The 21,815-nt window shown below is 43.6% G+C and overlaps 2 protein-coding genes across 2 annotated transcripts in view; both read left to right on the top strand.

The window, feature by feature from the left end:
- The first annotated feature begins 504 nt into the window (after nucleotides 1–504).
- LOC119354444 (endoplasmic reticulum metallopeptidase 1-like) overlaps nucleotides 505–21,815 on the top strand; it is a 40,281-nt gene continuing 18,970 nt past the window's right edge. Inside the window, exons 1-13 of the mRNA XM_037621173.1 lie at nucleotides 505–829; nucleotides 918–1,003; nucleotides 2,668–2,769; nucleotides 6,391–6,497; nucleotides 6,593–6,693; nucleotides 7,110–7,197; nucleotides 9,803–9,891; nucleotides 16,519–16,658; nucleotides 16,749–16,911; nucleotides 17,100–17,235; nucleotides 19,568–19,664; nucleotides 20,212–20,290; nucleotides 21,160–21,219. Of these exons, the coding sequence (XP_037477070.1) occupies nucleotides 593–829; nucleotides 918–1,003; nucleotides 2,668–2,769; nucleotides 6,391–6,497; nucleotides 6,593–6,693; nucleotides 7,110–7,197; nucleotides 9,803–9,891; nucleotides 16,519–16,658; nucleotides 16,749–16,911; nucleotides 17,100–17,235; nucleotides 19,568–19,664; nucleotides 20,212–20,290; nucleotides 21,160–21,219 (1,485 nt within the window). The 5' untranslated portion in view covers nucleotides 505–592. The remainder of the gene's footprint in view (nucleotides 830–917; nucleotides 1,004–2,667; nucleotides 2,770–6,390; nucleotides 6,498–6,592; nucleotides 6,694–7,109; nucleotides 7,198–9,802; nucleotides 9,892–16,518; nucleotides 16,659–16,748; nucleotides 16,912–17,099; nucleotides 17,236–19,567; nucleotides 19,665–20,211; nucleotides 20,291–21,159; nucleotides 21,220–21,815) is intronic.
- LOC119354446 lies at nucleotides 9,924–12,461 on the top strand. The gene is made up of 2 exons (XM_037621174.1): nucleotides 9,924–11,759; nucleotides 12,086–12,461. The coding sequence occupies exon 1, from the start codon at nucleotides 10,679–10,681 to the stop codon at nucleotides 11,564–11,566; it is 888 nt and encodes a 295-aa protein (XP_037477071.1). The 5' UTR covers nucleotides 9,924–10,678; the 3' UTR covers nucleotides 11,567–11,759; nucleotides 12,086–12,461.

Below are 21,815 nucleotides of genomic sequence, written 5' to 3'. Positions count from 1 at the left end.
TCCCAAAGTTCGAACTTTATTTGGGTCTGTGGAGCTCTGATCCCGACAGATCTCACAAGCTTATTGACCCAAATAGACGTGCGTGTTGCAGGAGCACATCAGATTATCCGAATTAGCTGGATGCAGTTATCATACAGTCTGATTACTGCGAGAACATGGTCTAGTGTAGAAACTCGGCTCATCCGGCCGAATCACGCCTTCCGGGTTGACGCGTGTGGTGGTTGCCATGCTGGCCGCCGGTCGTCGGCGTCGGTCAAAGCCGCTTTTGCTGGGGGCGCGGCAACGTGCAAATGAGACACTACGAGTCTGATGCGAATGAAGCCAGACGACGAAATAAGGTTTTTAAGGTCACTCCCAGGGTAATTTATGAAAATAATACCACAGAATATTTACATAGAATCGCAAAAGCCGCCACCAACTCCAAAAGCAGCCCAACCCACCCGGCCGTCCCACAAGGCGTCCAGATCCAGGGCCGAACCACATAATTCACAGCAACAACAGAAAATCCACGAACTGACGAACCGAGCCGTGACCAAGAAGAAAAACCCTCCGTACGACAAACGCCGCGGCGCCGCCCACCGAGACACGGCCGATGGTCACCCCGCCGTCGCCCCGGCGGTCTGCCGCAGGCGCTGGCGCCGCTGCGGGGGCCCCGCGCGTGCTGCTTGCCCTGGTTGTGCTCTACGGCTTCATGTCCTTCCTAGTCTACCGCGTCATCCACATGCGCCACGTCGCCCCGCTGGACAGCGACGCGTCGCCAGACGAATTCTCCGAGGGACGCGTGCTGCAGCACCTCCGCCGCCTCGTCGTTGATATCCCTGGCCGCCAGGTCCGCCTTCTACCTTGCGTTTGTTAGTAGTCTCGGTTCGGGTCATCTCGGTCTGCCATGAGATGTGACGAGTAGAGTTCTTTTGCAGGAGGGGAGACCGGGGTTGGAGACCGCCGCGCAGTACATCAAGGGGCAGCTCGAGGGGCTTGCTGCGCATGCTGGGCCGGAGTACAGGTGAATCTTAAACCTTCCTTTCCATTTTCCTTTCTCCATGTCGTTGTTTGAATCGTCCATGTCGTGTTTGTTGGAATGCTTGCTCTGACTGCGAAATATTAGGGGTAATCAGTTTTGGCAGTCTCGGGTGTGGGTCCATGGGCTTTGCATGGGGTATCCTGATTCCTCAACCACGCATTAATTGAGAATTTGAGATCAATTGAAGTCTGGAGGAACAAAATGTTTGTTTGGTAGGATTCGCAGTACTTCCTGATGTCTGGACTAAATTTAGTCCGTGCCTCAGCGGTTAGTCCGTGCCTCAGCGGTCCTTCCTATACTTCATTTACTAACAGAACAAGTACGTAAAGATGCGGTCCCAGCAGGACAATTGAGTTGGACCAGATACATTTTCTGGCCTCGAATTATCATTGGAACAATGGCCGCTTCTCCCACCTTTTTTAGCATTGCATTGGCACGTACTCCCTCCGTCCCAAAATAAGTGACTCAACTTAGTACAAAATTGAGTCACTTATTTTGGGACGGAGGGAGTACGTTGGAGAGTTCGCTTCTGAACTCTACCTACAGAGTTGGCTTAAATTAAACCAACTGGGCTACTGTCCAGGAGCAGAGCTACCATTGGAGTAAACTAGGGCAAATAGCCCAAGTCGCCGAGAGGTACCAGGTAGGGGTTTACTCCTATGAATTTTCTGTTTGCCCTGAGAAGCACCCAGCCATGTAAGATGAATAACAGAGCACAAAGACTTTGAAGAGGAAGATGATTGGCTTAGGCATCTGGCCGAGCAGGGTTTTTTAAGTGCACGTTGCCAACTACAAATTAAGTAATATATAAAACATAACACAACTTGCTTTAATGACTTGTACAAGTGACTGGTGGTGCTCAACAAAAGAAAATTATGCTGTATTTGTTTACGCGTATGATAGATGATAGATCTATTTTGACACATTGTTGCTTGATGAGACATCAATGTTTAACATACTTACATAATTATTTGCTCCAAACTAATAGAGAAAGCAACAGTCTAACCACCTACATAGATGACTGCATTAAAGGAGATGATTCTTATATAGTTGTTCGGCAATGAGCACCTTGTATAGTACTACCTCCGTTCCTAAAAGACGTTTTGGCAGTTTGATTTAAACTGCCAAATTGGCTTATATTTAGAAACAGAGCGTGTATATGGCTATATGCCATAAGAATGACATCTTGTAAAACAAATTTAATTCACTGGCTCAGGAAAAAATAGGAGACTAGGGAAGTGATTTTGTCGTCTTCTGCCATGTTCATCTGTAAAGGGGTAAGTGAATAGTGACAAAGAGAGATGTGCAGGGAGCGAAGATGCTGTTACTTAAGTTAAATGCTGAAGTATGCCATGCCATCTTTTCTGCTATACTAAAAGTTCACCCTGGCTCTTCTAAAGTCATGGCTATCCTGTCCCCAATGGCCATGTCACTGTAATGGACTTGACACTATTGGGTGGTATAGGCAGTTAGCGTTGTATCGACTGACCATATTGTATCAATTTTAGGTAGTCAATAGTAAGCGTTCAATATATCAGGTAAATAAGAGAAATGGGGTGTGAAATTTATTCATCTGAAAGAATGAGTTTTATTTGGTTTTGTTCCTTTTATGATCATTTATTGTGTCTGCCTTTTCTCTCTTTCAGGATAGATGTTGAAGAAACAATTGTCAGTGGCTCTTTCAGCATGATGTTTTTGCGCCACAGAGTAACTCTAGGCTACAGAAATCATAAAAATATTGTTATGAGGTACTTAATATTACATGTCCTTTTTCCTTGTCATACCATTATTTCTACTTCATCATCAGTTTTTCAGTTGCAATCTGAGATAACCTAAAAACTATCGAATACGGTTTATCTTAATATTTTTATCCATGTGGGGCCTAATTTTCATGCATGTCTGTTCTTATTTATATGCTTCTATTTGCCCTTTCAGTCTTCAAGCTATTAACTAAAACGGAACATTACCAGTTGTATGGAAGAAACAATGTAAAATAAAATAATAAAGTGTTGAATCGAGAGGGATCGAACCTTTCCTGTGTTGTGTGTGTGTGTGGTGGCGCCTCCTTCAGACACTGGCTAGCGTCTAGGTCAACCGCTTCTAGGTCATGGCCATGGGCCTGGGCCACATGGCCTTAAGTGAAGATGAGCAAGGCCCATACCGGTTCAACACCCCCCCCTCAAGATGGGTGGTAGATATCTATCAACCCCATTTTGTCACATGCCAACTTACGGTCCTTTGATGTCAGTCCCTTTGTCAAGCAAATCTGCTGCCCAGAGTGTACATGAGTAAGGCTGATGATCCCAGTGTCAATTTTCTCCTTAATGAAGAAGCGATCAATTTCCACATGTTTTATCATGTTGAACTGGGTTACTGGCAACACTTATAACTGACTGATTGTCACACCATACTCTCAAGGATCCCTTCCTTAGAGGTTTCAACTCGCACAGTAGGTTCTTCACCCAGAGCATCTCACTCCAACCCTTGTGATAACTAGTAATTGTGTACGTGCAATGCACACTAATATTAGGCAAGACATTAATTGTATTGCACATTAATATTAGGAAAGATATTACCTGGTTAATGCTGACGTTGATATTAGGTATGGTATTAATTAGCGGAGGGTGCTAAACATGTTTAGTGCTACACAGGTCTAACGCTAAACACTGGAGCGACGTAGACCGTTGGATAGATACGGTTGAATGGGCGAGATTGTTGGATCTCCACAACTCGCTCTTTTTATATTGGTGTAGATGCTCTCTATACTCGGCTTATGCTGTTGATCTAAACACAACTCGCTGTTTTAGCTTCTCCATGACACCAAATTTCCTCCCACAAACACACAATAGCCTGAGTTGATCTTCAATCATCTTGACAACTAGCAAAATCAGAATCACTATAGCCATCCATCTCAAGATGTTCACTCTTCGCAAACCACAAACCTTTTCTCGGAGTGCCCTTCAAGTATCTCAGGATTCTGTGCACTGTATCAAGATGCCCACTCCTTACCTCACCACACCCATGACATACGCAATGTCAGGCCTGGTCTCCACTTGAAGCTCCGCCTTCACTCCTTCTATGGTTAATGCCATTGCCATGCTTGTTCATACTCAGTGTGTGTCCCACTTGTCCATGCTAGGTCCTTTATTCCCAAGTACTACATTTGATTTAGGCAGCATCTTCATATTCTCATAAGCACCAGAAAGAATTCCTTGGAACGGAAGTACCTAATATTTGAGTTGGCAGTGTGTGAGCTCTAGTTATTGGTTCTTGTGTTTCTTGAAGTTGAGCTGTCGTGGCTACGGGGGCCTCATCACTCTGCTCTCTTTATTGGATGATGTTGTCATCGCGTGGCGTTGCCTTTCAGCAAATCGTTGCAAGGTGATATGTGTCGAATCTGGGGCGGAGCCAGGATTTGGACATGAGGGGGGCGAAGAAAAAAAACACTCCACTACACGAGACATAAAACATGGACTAATGCAAGAGGGGTTCAATGCGCGAACCAATTTCTTTCCGCTTCGCTCTACACCGTTCTAATATGAACTAGTCAATGCACTGTACGGAGCGTGTCCACCGCAAGGTGACCTTGCAGCTTATTGCAAAAGATAAAAAATAACAAGTCTCAGTAAGCAATTTATGTTTGGGAACCAGAAAAGGCTTCATCCCAATCAATAAAATTTATATGCATGACTACGAAGCTCACTAAAAAATTTGATAACCTGTTGGAAGAACCTTTCCACAAACATCTTTCCAGACAACGACCGTTAATTTTTCAAAGAAAGTAATCTCCCGTTAAAAGCAAGAACGCATGTAATTAGTAAATAATCAATTTCCCTTTATGAAGGTGAACCAATTAATAACCAGACTAATGGGCTACAGTAGCAGTCCATCAACAAAAGTAAAGTAATACCTTCAGATTTGAGTGACGAATAAATACCGTGATCAAGAAACTCCAGTGGAACATGTCGAGTATCGACATGGCGGCCAGATTAACACAGGCTGGGGCAGCGGCGCCCATGGCTAGCACGGCCCCCTCATGGTGCTGTCTGTACTTAGCGTTTGGTGACTGGCATCGCGGCGAGCGGCGGCGTGGAATCGATCTAAGACCTGCAGTCGCTCGCTAGGTTCGAAGCGGCGGCGTGATGCAGTACTGCAGTTGATCGCTAACTGGCTAAAAAACGTGGCGCATGCCGCATGGGCTGTTTTGGGCTTCGGCACATACAGGGCACAACTAAGAATTGGCTTTGGGCCTTATTATAGTACTAATTCGATTAGCCATATACGGTAATTAGCATTTGTATATATACTGCTGCATACACTATATGTGTTGTATCGTTAGGGGGGCCGGGGGGGAGTGCTCCCCCCCTGTCTCCGCCCCTGTGCTGAATGTGCCTTGGCGTCTACGCGGTGTTACAACATCACACTGTTTTTTTGGCGACTCAGTGTAATCCCATCATGTCCTTTGGCAAGTTTTAGACGAGGGCCTTGACGTGTTTTATGCTTGGCTGAATCCCACATGAGTTCGTCGTCTGTGTCGTCCCTTGGTGTGCCAATGGCATGGCCCACATTGGCAGTAAACGTGGCGATGGCTGGTCCGAGGCATCTTCCATAGTGCCCTTGGCGTGAATGGTGATAATCTTCCATAGGCATCTTCCATAGTGCCCCCCTCGCAGCGTGAATGGTGATAATCTTCTATAGGCTGATGCTAGCTTATTAGAAGTCTAGAAGGGGACGTCCATGCAGTGCTGCTACCGCTGAACGTATCAATAGCCTTCCATAAAATCTCTTGAGGATGTTAGCAACTAGCTGTTTTAAAACTCTGAATAAAAGCACCAGGACTTGAAACCGATTCACACATGTGAATTTAATTATTTGGTGACGATAGGCAACACGGGACGTGTTCTGCCGATTCGATTCTTATACAGGCTGGATACAGTCCATGGGCCTAGCTATAAGGGTGCTGCCCATTGCAAAAGATGATTAATACGTGCACGCATTTTTTATTGTATTCATGCGTAGATTAGCAGCCATGCATGAGCCCTCGTGCAATTTAGACTGGAGCGATCTATGTAGCAGCCATGGTTGATTTTTATGATGAACTCAATCAAGGAGAGTCCAATAGTAATATGCTTAGTGACATCTTTCACAAAAATTGTGGTACCCAGCCATCATAGAGTGCTGCTCTAGCATGTCTAAACTTTCAATTGTGGGATTGAGCTGCCAGGAACACTCATGAGCCACTTCTACTTTCGTTGTGGTATTACAAAGTGCCAACTGACGAGACAACCTTTGTTAATTTTGGCTATATTTTTCCTCATGAACCATATAATTTAAACAAATTATTTCTAAGATATAACAATTAATTACAGGATTTCATCAAATGTTTCAGAAGAGGATGAACCATCCCTTTTGGTGAATGGACATTTCGACAGTCCACTTGGATCACCTGGTGCAGCAGACTGTGGTTCCTGTGTTGGTAAGTACAACCTCTTATTTGTCTGAACAAATGTGATTCTTACTGTGCAGACTTTCATCGGGGCATGATTTGTGTTTGTAATATTTCTTGTCCAGCATCTATGCTTGAACTATCACGACTTATGCTTGAGTCTGGGTGGGTCCCTCCTCGGCCAGTCATTTTCCTTTTCAATGGTGCTGAGGAACTTTTTCTTCTGGTATGTGACTGTCAATCATCACCAAACTGTTAGACTACATGCGCAAAACTACTACATAGTCCATGAATTGAAAAGGTAGTTGTGTGATTTTGTTCCTTCGATCAAAATATCTTGTGATGACTCAGCTGAGGGCAATCTGAACTGGTCCATAGTAAGGTGCTATTAATAGTTGCAGCGTATGAGTCTAAGCTAATTATGGTGCACTGGCAAGCTCTGTAACTTTTCCCCTCGCGGGGGGTTGAAACAGACAAAACTGCCCCAGATATTAATTTCTGCTTATTAATTAGAACATGGTAAGCATATTAAGTCAAACTCAAAATAAATACATAAAAGGATACTCATGTCATGTCATATATGTTGATTGTCCGTGTAGCTCAATGAAGCAACTTGCGCTTATCCTTGATGTTGTTAACCAGGGTTCGCATGGTTTTATGAAGACACATAAATGGAGCAGCACAATTGGTGCTTTCATTAATATCGAAGCTTCTGGAAGTGGTGGTGCTGGTATTATTCTGTACTTTATCTCTTGTTTAGTTGTTTGAAATTTTGTATTTTAAAACTCAAGTCAATTCAAGAGCTGGAAACAAGCTTCATTTTATCGATGCTGCCTTATGGAAATGATATCCACGTACTATAATTGTTGTATGATCTAATGACTGCTTACCAAGAGGTCGTGCTATTATGATTGTATACTTCAGTAACTTAGTTGGTAGTTCTAATACACATTAGTTCTAGTGTTCTTTTCTCTTATAATAGTAGCAGTAGCATATTCGGATTGAATACATATTGAGACTGTAATGCCCTAATTTGTTTCTGCGTCCAAGTTCAGTATAGTTGTGCAGTCCTTGTTCATTGACAACTTATAATTCTGTTGCCTCTCTATAGATGTTTAGTTTTCCCCTCACAGGAATTGTTGTTCCATTTTGAGTTATTGCCTTCATGTTGCTTCTGTAGAGATTGGTCCTGTGCAAATGGGGCATCAGCTTAGTCCGTTGAACACTTGATCCTAATAATTTAGATTTTCAAGTTTACAATGATTGAAGTCTGCATTTACTTTAATTCTAGGATAGTCAGTAGTAGCCAGGTGCCTTGTCGTATGTAAAGAATATTTGTTCACAAAGATTGAGATTAGTTAGTGTGAAGAAGTCATAATCATATTAATGAGTAAATTGCCAAAAACCACCACAATTGGGCACAATGCATCACAAAACCACCGTTTTCATAACAGTTTGCAGATAGCACCTTTTCAGTAAACGCGTTGCCGAAAACACTGATCCGTCGGTTGACCATGTTTTGACAGCGAACCTGACACTCCGGGCCCACCTGTCAGGTCAAAGTGGCAAAGGCAAACTGCCATGGGTGACGGACATTAACTTTTTCTTTCTTTCTTTTTCCAGTTCACCTGCTTGGCCCGGCCTGGCCCACACCCGTACTGCCACAGCCCACAAGGGGGGATCGACGACTAGGGTTCCACGGCGGCGCCTAAGCACGGGTGGGCAGGCAGCTCTAGCACGGGCTGAGCGACGCGGCTTTTAACCTGGCCAGCCAGGCGTGACGGCGCTGCAGCAGCGTGCGGCAGCAGCCATGCGCGGGATGTGCGCAGCACTACCGCGACCAACGGCGGAGACAGGAATTATACGTAAGGGGGGCCGAACATTGAACTGGAAAAACGAGGCCATCTTGGACTTGTCCTTGGGAGGCATATTTTTGTAGAAAAAATCTCAAAGCACCACGGGCTACTTAGGTATGAGCCCAAGTGGACTAGGTCGCTCCTTGCGAGCCTAGCCTATAATTTGCCTTGTCCACCTATAATTTGCCTCTCTTGTCGTCCTACATAAGCGCAGAACAGGAAGACAGGAGAAGCCACAGGAATGAAAAATAAGCAAGGGCACTCGTTTGCGTGTGTGTGACTGAACTGCTGAAGCAATGGGAGCAAAAGTCAAAAAGGCATTCACTTTTCACTACTTAGTAGGATCATCTGTGAGCATGCATCTACTCTATTTCACCAAAATGCTGTTTGGGAGAGAGAAATAGGAGAGGACACATAGTTCTATACATAGCTAAGCTGGGGTCTTCAAAACATTTCTGGATGTAGGGGAAGCCGTGACCCCTGCTGCCCCCGCCCCCGGGTCCGCCATTGACCGCGACGAGCACGAGGCCATGGCAAAGCTCGCGGTGCCGGGGGCACACGGCAGAGCATGTTGACGTGGCGGCGAAGCCGAGCACGCGGCGCGGTGATGGATGCATTTAGGCATGGGGGGTGGCCATCCTGTGGATGCTTGCAATGCGGGTGCGCACGGCGGACATGGTGGCGGGGAGCAAGATGACGGCGGCAACGCGCCAGCGAGACGCAGCGGCGCGGCAGCCACGGAGCACGCTGTACATGCGGTGCTTGCTTCGAGCCTGCAGCGCACAGGGTTGACCCAGCATGGATGGCTGTGTTGTGCAAAGCACGTACGGTGGCGGCTAGCAAGGCGGCGCGGTGGCCTTTGGCACGAGTAGGTGCTGCGGTGGCTTGCAGCGTTGACGCATGCTCGCTGTGCTCAGGCCGGAGCTCTGTCGTGCACCGTACGCGCCCCTTTCAAACTAGCTGGCCGGGCCATGAATACGAGAGCGCAGCATCTCACCACTGCCTTTGCCGTCGCCGTGCTAGAACTAACGCATGTCGCCATCCTCAACCTCGTCGGCCGTGGCTGGTGACGCATCTGTTGGAGGGAGGAGCCAATGGTGTTGACCAAGTGCTCGTAGGAATGTCACCAAGGAGATCAGAGAGGCGGGGCAGTGAAGAACTGATGGGTGGTCCCTTCATCTAACTCAACGTGAGAATCAAACAGTGTGAAGATTTAGTGCAATGTCATCACTTACAGTGGGCCCAGCATGTCAGGTTTTCTGTCAGAAACACGCTCAATTCACCATTTATTGTTTTTGGCAAAAAAATGACCAAAAAACGGTGCTATCTGCAAACTTTTATGAAAACGGTGGTTATTTTATGCATTGTGCACAATTGTTGTGGTTTTTGGCAATTTACTCCATATTATAAAGATGTCTGGCTTAAATGTGTTGATTTTGCAATGAAATATGATCCTGGCCGTTTATCTTCCCTCACCAGATTTAGTTTGTCAGTCTGGACCGGGATCTTGGCCTTCTCGTATTTATGCTCAGACTGCAAAGTATCCAATGGCAAATAGTGTTGCTCAGGTTCTTGTTTCCGAACTTCCATACAAGCTTCTAAAATGGTTTACTTAATTATCTTTTGTCTTCACTTCCAATTTATGTACTTGGTGTTGCAAAATTAGTTGCACATGAAAGGTTTGCTTGTCCTAGCTTCAGGTTATAGGCTAAGAGGAGCCTGTTTGGATTGGTGGTATTTTTGAAGAGTTTTGGTATTTAGTTAAAATGTGCAATAATTATGGCGGCTCCTAAAAAATAAATGCCTCTTATCCAAACATCCCCTGAACAACAAAGCAAAGGATAAATGGCCAGCACTATGATGCTCGGCGATGGCCGGACAGTACTCTTCTGGGACGACCGATGGATAAACGGCCAATCCGTCCGTGAGATAGCCCCCATGCTATACCAATTGTTGGGCTGTGTCTTATCTGTATTTCAGTGTGTGTGTGTGTGTGTGTGCGCTTATGGCCCATGTGGCCCATGTGGCCCATGTAACCCTGCAGCCTATATATGTGCTGCCCCCTTGTACAGGAACCCTAACTCCAATAGAATACAATACCAGGCCATCTTTCTATCCCAGCCGCCACCCCTCTCTCCCCTGATTCTACATGGTGTCAGAGCTTGGGTTCCCAATCCCAGCAGTGGTGATGGTGGTTGGCTGGTTGTGCTTGCTGGCGATTGTCTGAGAGGAGAAGGCTTGTGTGGAAGAAGGAGAGGTGGAATCCCAGATCTGAGGGGAGGAGGTAGTACAGAGGTGAAAGTGGGGAGCAGTGGTTGCTGGAGGTTGCTAGTGGTGTGATTCAAGATTGGAAAGATGGGGGACAACCAGGGGTTGGTAAAGGCGTTGGAGAAGCTAGCTGAGCTCATCACTGTCAAGGCAGAGGGTGTGGCTTCCCCAGGTGCGCTTGTTCCTCAGCCTGAGGTGATACAGAAAATAGAACTGATGCCAAATGAAATCAAGATGGAAGGGGTCACAAACTACCTAAGTTGGTCCAGAAGGGCATTGCTAATATTGAGGACAAAGGGGCTGGAAGGCTATGTCAGAGGGGAAGTAGATGAACCGGCGAACAGGGCAAGTGAAGAGTGGAAGAAGTGGAGTGTCATTGACTCTCTGGTGGTGGCATGGCTGCTGAACTCCTTGACCCCATCCATTGCAGCAGCCGTGGAGACTCTTCCCCATGCAGCAGAGGTATGGAAAACCCTGGAAACATTGTACTCCGGGAAAGGGAACATAATGCTTATGGCGCAGATTGAGGATAGAGTAAATGAGCTAAAACAAGGGGATAAGTCGGTGATGGAGTATGTAGCAGAATTGCAGCATTTGTGGGCTGACTTAGACCACTATGATCCACTGGAGTTACCACATTCAGAATGTATAGTTGCTACTAAGAAGTGGGTAGAGCGTAGGAGAGTGACGAAATTCTTGAAGGGACTTAGCTCAGAATTTGAAGGAAGGCGTGCTGGGTTGTTTCATCAGCCAAAGCTCCCCTCGCTTGAGGAGGCAGTTGCAGCAATGGCACAGGAGGAGGTCAGGTTGAAGTTGACCAGGACTGGAGAAGCGAATGCATCTCGCTCAGCATTTACTGTGTCTGAATGGAAGGAGACAAGAGAGTGCTTCAACTGTGGAGAGAAAGGTCACATAAGCATCAATTGCACAGCACAACGCAGAGAAATACGTGGTAGGGGAAGAGGTTACAGCTGAGGTGGATACCGGGGAGTTAGAGGCAGAGGTAACTCGAGGGGTTCGAATTATTCCAGTGGCTTCAAAGCAAACTTGGCTAACTTGGCAACGCAAGAAGAAGGGACGTCAACAACCTCTCAAGGGGAGTCGAAGAGTAGAAGCCAGGAGGACAACACCTTCGGGAACTTTGCCCACTTTGTCTACACAGGGGAAGGTAACTTTGCAAATGCATCTATATCCACACATGATTTCCTTCCAGATTGGATATTAGATTCTGGAGCATCCAAGCATGTTGCGGGTACCTCAACTGAGTTTGAATCATATACTCAGTACCCAATTACACATTGTGAAACAATACAAACTGCTGATGGCACCTCATAACCGATTAAAGGAGTTGGATCAGTTCAATGTACACCCACTATTAAATTATCTGATGTACTACATGTTCCAGCTTTTCCTGTGAACTTGCTTTCTCTAAGTGCTTTGATTGATCAGATAGATTGCCGAATAACTCTTGATAAGAAAATATGTTTGATTCAGGAGAGGATGACTGGAAGGAAACTTGGGACAGGAACCAGGCGTAGTGGATTGTGGTATATGGATCGTGATGTGTCTAGGTCTGGTGCTAGTCTTATTTTGGCTGTACTAGTTGGAGTAAGTGAGACAATGGCGATGATCCATCACTGTCGCATGGGGCATATGGCTTTTGATAAGATGAGTAAGATGTTTCCTGATGTAATGCGTGGAGTAGACAAGAGTAAGCTTGTGTGTGATGCATGTGAATATGCAAAGCACACAAGAATCTCATATTTGAGTAAGGGGCTAAGGAGTATATCCCCGTTTATGCTGATTCACTCTGATGTGTGGACATGTCCTGTTGTTTCTGTTAGTGGAATGAAATATTTTGTGACATTTATAGACTGCCACACTCGCATGACTTGGGTGTACCTCATGCGACATAAAGATGAGGTATTCCAATGTTTTCAGGAGTTTTATGCCTATGTGCGAAACCAATTCAATGTGCAGGTGCAGGTGATCAGATCTAACAATGGAACTGAATATGTAAACAAGCAATTTGGAGGTTTCCTGTCAGCACAAGGCATAATGCACCAAACATCATGTCCAGATACCCCTGCTCAGAATGGTGTTGCAGAAAGGAAAAACCGACACATTTTAGAAGTGGCTCGATCACTTATGTTCACCATGAATGTGCCAAAATTCTTGTGGAGTGAAGCTGTCATGACTGCAACGTTCCTGATCAACCGGATGCCTTCAAAAATGCTTGGTATGAAGTCCCCATGTGAGATGCTATTTGGGGAGAACAAATTCTCAGTTCCTCCGAAGTTATTTGGGTGCGCCTGCTTCGTTAGAGATCACAGACCAGCAGTGGGAAAGCTGGATCCACGAGCTGTAAAATGCATATTTGTTGGATATCCTGCAGGGCAGCGAGGCTATAAGTGTTGGAGTGCTGCTGAAAGGCGCACATTTGTAAGTATGGATGTCACCTTTCGAGAATCTGAGCCTTTCTATGGTGAGAAGACAGATCTCAGCACTTTATTCGAAGAACTTGACCACTCACAATCTATGCAGGGTGGTCAAGAGGGGAGTGCAACTTGAGTGGTGAGTGCAGCACCAATGGCGACAAGGAGCAGCCAATACCAACCCCGAAAATAGTGGGATCCTTCATTCCAGTTGTAGTTGATGGGGCTGAACAGCAGAGGTGGCAGAGACCAAATGAGGAAAGGAATCCTCAGGTGTATACAAGAAGGAAGAGAGGTGTGGAGGAACAAGTGCATGAGGAGCAGTCAAAAGAAACTATGGAACAGGGGGAGCAGTCAGAAGAAACTCAAGCGACAGGAAGCTCATCTGAAGTGGAGTCATATGAAAATTCAAGTACTGAAGAAGCATCACCTAACCTGCCAATTGCTCTCAAGAAGGAAGTAGCAAGGAAAACTTTGAGCAAGGGCAATCTTGAGCATGACATCAGTAATTATGTCACCTATGAAGCCCTATCACCTTCATTTAGAGCATTTGTCGCATCACTTCAAGCCGTGATTGTTCCTAAAGACTGGAAAGAAGCAAGACAAGATCCAAAGTGGTGTGAAGCCATGAGGGAAGAGTTGGAGGCCCTGAGAAAGAACAAAACATGGGAGCTAGCAAATCTTCCATATGGGAAGAAGGCAGTCAGTTGTAAGTGGATCTTCACAGTGAAGCAGAATCCTGAGGGTAAGGTTGAGCGTTACAAGGCAAGACTGGTAGCCAGAGGGTACAGCCAAACGTATGGTATTGATTATGACAAAACATTCGCCCCAGTTGCAAAGATGAATACAGTGAGGATTCTAATCTCATGTGCAGCTAACTTTGGATGGCCACTACACCAACTTGATGTAAAAAATGCCTTTTTACATGGAGATCTACAAGAGGAAGTCTACATGGAAATTCCTCCTGGACTTTCTACACCTGGGACTGTTGGGAAGGTTTGTAGATTGAGAAAATCTCTCTATGGTTTGAAGCAATCGCCAAGGGCTTGGTTTGACCGGTTCAGGCAAGCAGTTTGCAGTATGGAGTATAAACAATGCAATGGAGATCACACTGTTTTCTATAAACATTCCAAGCAACAGATTACTATTCTTGCAGTATATGTGGATGACATCATAATAACGGGAGACAATGAAGAGGAGATTGGAAGACTAAAGAAATGCCTAGGCAAAGCATTTGAAGTTAAGGATCTTGGTCAGCTAAAATATTTCCTGGGTATCGAAGTTGCAAGATCAAAGAGGGGAATAGCGCTCTCTCAGCGGAAGTATGCCTTAGAGCTCCTAAGTGATATGGGAATGCTTGGATGTAGAGCAGCCCCAACTCCCATTGAACAAAATCACAAATTGACAGCACAGATGGGTGAACAAGTTAACAAAGCAAAATATCAACAATTGGTTGGCAAACTTCTGTACTTGTGTCACACTAGACCAGATATTACATATGCAGTAAGTGTAGTAAGTAGATATATGCATGACCCCAGAAGTGGACACCTTGATGCAGTCTATAGAATCATGAGGTATCTAAAGGGCAGCCCTGGTATGGGACTCTGGTTCAAGAGTAATGGCCATTTGAATGTTGACGGTTATAGCGATGCTGATTGGGCTAGCTGTCTTGATGATAGACGATCAACCTCTGGCTATTGTGTGTTTGTTGGTGGAAATTTGGTATCATGGAGAAGCAAAAAACAACCGGTGGTGTCAAAATCAACTGCAGAAGCTGAGTATAGGGCAATGTCTCAAGGGCTGAGTGAGATGTTATGGGTAAGAGGCCTTCTGCTTGAGCTGAAAGTGCTCAGACAAGATCCTCTGAATGTGTGGTGTGACAACAAATCTGCAATCAGCATTGCTAATAATCCAGTGCAACATGACAGAACAAAACATGTGGAGATAGACAGATTCTTTATCAAAGAGAAACTGGATGCAGGAATCATCAAGATAACTCATGTGAGCTCTGGACAACAAGTCGCCGATTGTTTGACAAAAGGTTTGGGAACCAGGGAGAACAATCTTGCTTGTGACAAGATGGGCATGATAGATATCTATCATCCCTCTTGAGGGGGAGTGTTGGGCTGTGTCTTATCTGTATTTCAGTGTGTGTGTGTGTGCGCTTATGGCCCATGTGGCCCATGTGGCCCATGTGGCCCATGTAACCCTGCAGCCTATATATGTGCTGCCCCCTTGTACAGGAAACCCTAACTCCAATAGAATACAATACCAGGCCATCTTTCTATCCCAGCCGCCACCCCTCTCTCCCCTGATTCTACACCAATGCATCCCCAAGTGGCGACGCAAGACGAGAACAGTGGCAGAAGGCCTGGACGGGAACACTTGGGCCCGCGATATCCAGGGGACCCCCGGGATACACGAGATTGGCCAGTACCTGATGCTCTGGCAGGCGGTACAGCATTTCACCCTCAGACGAACCCGACCGGCTGCTCTGGAGATGGACAGCAAGCGCCACATACTTCGGCCCAGTCTTGCTACGCTGCCACATTCCAGGGATCTACGCGCTGCCATTCATGGAAGCTGATTTGGAAGAGTTGGGCGCCACCCCGCGTCAAATTCTTCCACTGGCTTGCTAACCAGGACCAGTGTTGGACGGCGTCGAGGCTGGCCCGCCGCGGCCTGCAGCACCACCCTAGGTGCCTCCTTTGCGACCAAGACCCGGAGACCATCCAACACCTGCTCCTGGCGTGTCCATTTGCTAAGCAGACTTGGCACATCATCCTGGACTGGGCGCATATACCTGCCCAACCGCCAGCCAACGAAATTATCATGATGGACTGGTGGCTGCGTGCGAAGGCACAGACCCCTCCTACACTACGCAAAGCTCTGCAATCGATCACACTGCTCGTCCCCTGGATGATCTGGAAACAGAGGAACGAATGCGTCTTCGACAATGCAAGACCCTCGATAGATGCGCTAGTTGATAGGATTAAAGACAAGGCCAAATGTTGGGCAAAAGCTGGGGCACAGGGGCTGCGGGTTGTCTTGCCCACCTCCTGGGATGTCCACTGATAAGGCGCTAGGACTCTGTAAATATAACCTCCTAGGAGGCATGTACTCTCTCCCATCTTTTCAATGCAATGAAACGCAAAAATCATTTTGCGTTTACTCGAAAAACTGCATCATAGATAAGGAAAGGTTCATCCCGGAGCACCAAGGACAAAATCTATACATATTTCTTCAAATATTAGCTATGGTGCACCTGCATAATATTATAAAATATTAGTTATGTATCGGATGTACTCCCTCCGTTCACAAATATAAGATGTTCTAACTTTTTTGTTAACCGATTGTATATAGACACGTTTTAGTGTGTTCGTTCACTCATTTCAATCCGTATGTAGTCTATATTGAAATATCCAAAACATCTTATATTTGTGAACAGAGGGAGTATTTTATAATGAAATGGACTGTGCTTCGTACATGCAGGATATGTTTGGAATAATTCCAGGTGATACAGATTATAGGATATTTGCTGAAGACGTAGCAAAAATCCCAGGACTTGATATTATCTTTGTTCTTGGTGGTTATTTTTATCATACTTCTTATGATACACTGGAAAACCTGCTGTATGTATTAAACTCCCGGCCTGATGAAATTTCTAACTTTTCATATGAAATACAGTAATTATTATTGTATACTTGGCTTTTCTGTTTCAGTCCTGGAAGTATTCAAGCGCGTGGTGAAAATTTATTCAACCTCGTAAAGGCTTTCACAAATTCTCCGATGCTGCTAAAAGAGAGCGAGAGATCCAATAAAGCTGTTAATGAGGGAATCGACGATCTGAGAGCTATCTTCTTTGATTACTTGACTTGGTTCATGGTACATTGACTTTATTCTTCCAAATTGGAACGATAATGATATTATGATATCAATGTTCTAAACAAGTTCATTTCCTCACTTTCCCTACATTGTAAAATGTAGCTACAATATACGCCACTAAAGGATATGTAGTATGAAATTCATTCATTTTCTTGGGACTAAACTAACATATTTATTCTTATGTCCAGATCTTTTATCCACGTGATGTGTCTCTGATTATTCACAGTCTTCCTGTAGCTATTTTCCTTCTTACACCATTGTTCCTGAGCTTCCCAAATATTACCATGATATCATTGTTTCAGACTGTTCTGGATTTAGCAAGAGGTATGTGGTTGAAATGTACTCTGAAATGGTGTGATATCATACTTTACCTACTACTCCCTCCGTTCCTAAATATTTGTCTTTCTAGAGATTTCAACAAGTGACTACATACGGAGCAAAATGAGTGAATCTACACTCTAAAATATGTCTATACATCCGTATGTGGTAGTCCATTTGAAATCTCTAAAAAGACAAATATTTAGGAACGGAGGGAGTAGATGTTGTGACATGTGCCTTGAAAGGATATAATGCCATTCATCACCCAGGGTGCATAATAAGTTATTTTGCACCCGAGGTTTTCTTATGTCGTTTCATTAAGAATTTACATTTGATATGCAAATAGTTCCGTTCATATTGGCATAAGAAAACCACGATATAAGTAAAAAAAACTTACAATAGCCACTATATATATATATACTATTCTAAGCGTGAGTGTGGAATATACCCCTAGTAAAATGTGCTCAAAATATAGTGATCGGTGTGCAAAATATAGTACTTTTCATAACAATTTAGTAAATTAGTGACTTGAATAGCAAAACAATTCTTTCAGAATTACTACTTTACATGATATTGTATATAGTTTTGCTAGGGGTGTAGAATAACAATTCTGTTCTACACTCACACTTAGAATAGTGTTGTTTTATACTCCCTTTGCTAAAAATATAAGGTGTATTAGTTTTTCAAAAAGCTAAACTTCTCTAACTTTGACCAAGTTTATAGAGAAAAATATCAATTCTACAATACCAAAGTGGGTTATATGAAAATTTTCATTTGAAACCGTATATTTCATTTTATTTGCACATAAACTGCTTTTTTGTATGTACAAATGATATATTATTTAAACTAAGGGTTCTGATGATTTTTATTTTGTAAAACTTGTATTGAGGTATCTTTGAATAATTAATACGGTATACTAAAAATCATAGAGGTATAATTAATTTGTTTGAGATGTATATTGAATAACGTGAGTGTAAAATGCTTATTCTATACCCCTAGTAACACAACAACAACAACAACAACAACAACAAAGCCTTTAGTCCCAAACAAGTTGGGTAGGCTAGAGTTGAAACCCATAAGAATCTTGCAACCAACTCATGGTTCTGGCACATGGATAGCAAGCTTCCACGCACCCCTGTCCATGGCTAGTTCTTTGGTGATACTCCGGTCCTTCAGATCTCTCTTTACGGACTCCTCCCATGTCAAGTTCGGTCTACCCCGACCTCTCTTGACATTATCAACACGCTTTAGCCGTCCGCTCTGCACTAGAGCTTCTGGAGTCCTGCGTGGAATATGCCCAAATCATCTCAGACGATGTTGGACAAGCTTCTCTTCAATCGGTGCCACCCCAACTCTATCTCGTATAACATCATTCTGGACCCGATCCTTCCTTATGTGGCCACACATCCATCTCAACATGCGCGTCTCCACAACTGTTGAACATGTCGCCTTTTAGTCGGCCAACACTCATCGCCATACAATATTGCAGGCTGAATCTTGTCACAGAGAAAGCCAGAAGCTTGGCGCCACTTTATCCATCCGGCTTTGATTTGATGGTTCACATCTTCATCGATCCCCATCCTTCTGCAGCATTGACCCCAAATATCGAAAGGTGTCCTCCTGAGACACCACCTGCCCATCAAGGCTAACCTCCTCCTCGTGGGGCCTCAGGCACAACCCTAGTAGCACTATATACAAAATTTAGTAAAACAGTGTACAAAATGTAGTAATGCCGGAATAATTTTTTTACTATCCAAGTTGGTAATTTACTTACTATATTTTGTATACTATGTTACTATATTTTGTGTACTTCTTACTAGGGGGGTAGAATAAACTATTGTACACTCACACTTAGTTTAGTGTTCCTATATCCACATGTATGTGTCCTACCTACTATATGTAAAATTTCAGTAATAAATATTTTTATTGTGGGCTATGCAAGTTATTAATATATGTGGATCTATAATGGCAAATACCAAATAGTAAATCTACCAATGACATCTTACATATACGTATTAAACATCTACATGTACATGTGGATTTGTTTCTAGAATTCTTTTGAATTCCTTTGTTTTTTGGCTTGGGATAAAAGCTTAGCCTGGTCAGTATTTACAATCATAGTACTGACCATTTTGTAGAAATGTAGAGGATTCCAGTTTGGGGCACAATATAATCAAATAGCAAAGCCGTTTAAAGTTTCTTATTTCACTTAAATAGACACAGAATTACCATGTTTTGTTGAAAAATAACATGAGAAAGTAAGATTCAGATTTTGTACTGTACTTCCTTAACAGTATCATGCTGGCCAACAGTAACTGTATCTCACATGCACTCGCAGGAATGTTGCTTCATGCATTTGGTGTCATCCTTGCAATAGTCGTTCCTGCTATGACTGCAGGCCTTAGATTGTTGTTCACAAAGAATGCAATGAATTGGTAACAATGAGATCTTTCTGGACTTACTATGATGTCTTTTCATTTTTGTTGTCACTTCTATTCCAATTATTTGGCAACTTCAGCATGCAATTTTTTTTTCCTCATACAAGTTAGGATAAGGCAGCAACCATGTGGCGTGGTTGGCATGGGCTATCCTACCATAATTTGTCTTATGTCTCCCACTGCTCTTCCATATTGCATTATCCTCCTATGTCTCCCACTGCTCTTTTCATATTGCATTATCTCTCCTTTATGACGCTGCCTCATTATCATCTGCTGCTTGCAAGGACATACACCCAATCTATGCTTGTTGTGCAATAGTAATGTTTCTCCTGTCCTGTTGGAAACCTGAGGCATTGGTTTATCCTTCAATAACTTTATTTGACCACCTTCAGACTTAAAACATGGGCCCTAAAAATCATATTTTTTTCTACATGGGCTATTTTTTGAAATACTTAAAAGTGAACATTTCCTTTTAATTCCATTTAGTTCATGTTATTTCCAATTAAAGTTTACATGTTTATATTTGTTAATTTTGTGCATGCAGGTTTGCTCACCCTTGTTTGGCATTTTTTATGTTTGTCCCGGCATCATTGGTCGGTTTATTGCTGCCGAGGATCATATGGGTATTTTTCTTATACAGAGCATGTAGTTTGTATTATGCTTCTGCCATTTCATTAGTTTGCACTTTGCATGCTTGTATATTAAGCCATTTGGCATTGATGATGAAGAACACAAATGTTGCGTGTATATTGTGCTAGTAATTGATAAAAAAGAGAAAAGTTCCACTTTTCACGCAGTCTAAAAACCGTCAGAGTTGTAGTATCGAACTTTTGAAACAGTGTGCTTTTAAACCTCAGATGGTTTCACAAGCGGGTTTGGGTGACTTGGATGTGACATGTCGTTTGTTGCTCGTTTATGTCACTGCCATGAAGAAAAAAACACTAAGAGATTTTTTTAGTTTTTTTTTACAAATTTGATTGAAAACTTCCACAAATTTTAAATATGGAAATGTAGACTTCGTCGATTTAAAATAGTAGTTCGGCTTGCATGCTAGTTCTTTTCTGTTGACCAAACATTGCACACAACTATCTTTTCAGCTGTGTTTCTGTATATAATCTTTCAGTCAGGAGAATTAGATTTTAGTCAAGTCAATTGCTTCTGTTCTATAGCTCGATTGCAGAGTAAAATTAGAGTGCCTATGTTACTTTTTATGCTGAGACAATTAGGGTTCAATGAATAATGGTACTTTTATTTGTGAGGCAAATCAGTTTGTATGAGCTATAAGGTTTTAGAACATTGACAAATCTGCATAATCTGTTTCATTAATAGGATGTACAGTTACATGTAACTTGTTGATTTTGACAGTAAAGCACATGGAAATTAGTCATGATATTTTCTTATGTTCAATGCTCTTGGTTGTCATCCAGTGAAACTGCCATGTTGGTAGTAGCTTATACCTTTCAATTAAAAGAACTTGGTTCTTATATTTTAGGGGCTATCAGAGCAATCACACTTTTGGGGTGCTTTTGGTCTCTATTCTCTAGTAACTCTGGTAAGTTTTTTAGCACCTTCACTTTCATTTATGCTGTTGCTTAATACTTAATTTCTATCTGACTTTCTCAAGATGATTCTTAGCAATACCTTGAGTGTGGTTGTTACTTGTTATGTTATCTTAGTTGTCTCATAAACTTTACATAAAACCTGGTTTAACCTTTTCATGGGAACCTCTCTCTACTCACTTCCAGGACCATCTCCAGCTCTTTTTATAGTTGAGGCTTTAGAGGTACCCATGAAAGGTTATCTTAGTTGTCTCACTGTCCAATTGTCAACTCTTCTTCTTTTGTTTACTTTTAATGTAGGAGATGTGTGTATGTGCACGCACGCATGAGGTAGGGGTGGGGGGTTCCATCACCATCTGGTTACCAGTGGTTATTGTGGTGTTTAAGGATACACACCTGGAGGAGGATGCCTTAAAGATGAACACAAATCATATCATCGGCCCGAGTGTCTAGGGGCTTACGAGTACCGCGCCCGAGTAGGCACCTGTAACGGATAAGGACAAGAGTGTTATTTCGAGGATTCTGCATTCGAGGAGAGATGTCCCCCAGAACTTTGGGTCACCTGATCATATCGTATCCCCCAAATATA

The sequence above is a fragment of the Triticum dicoccoides genome, chromosome 2A (assembly GCF_002162155.2).
Source record: "Triticum dicoccoides isolate Atlit2015 ecotype Zavitan chromosome 2A, WEW_v2.0, whole genome shotgun sequence".
NCBI lineage: Eukaryota > Viridiplantae > Streptophyta > Magnoliopsida > Poales > Poaceae > Triticum > Triticum dicoccoides.
The sequence above is the reverse complement of the archived record's forward strand: the minus strand, read 5'-3'. Positions and strand labels throughout refer to the sequence as shown.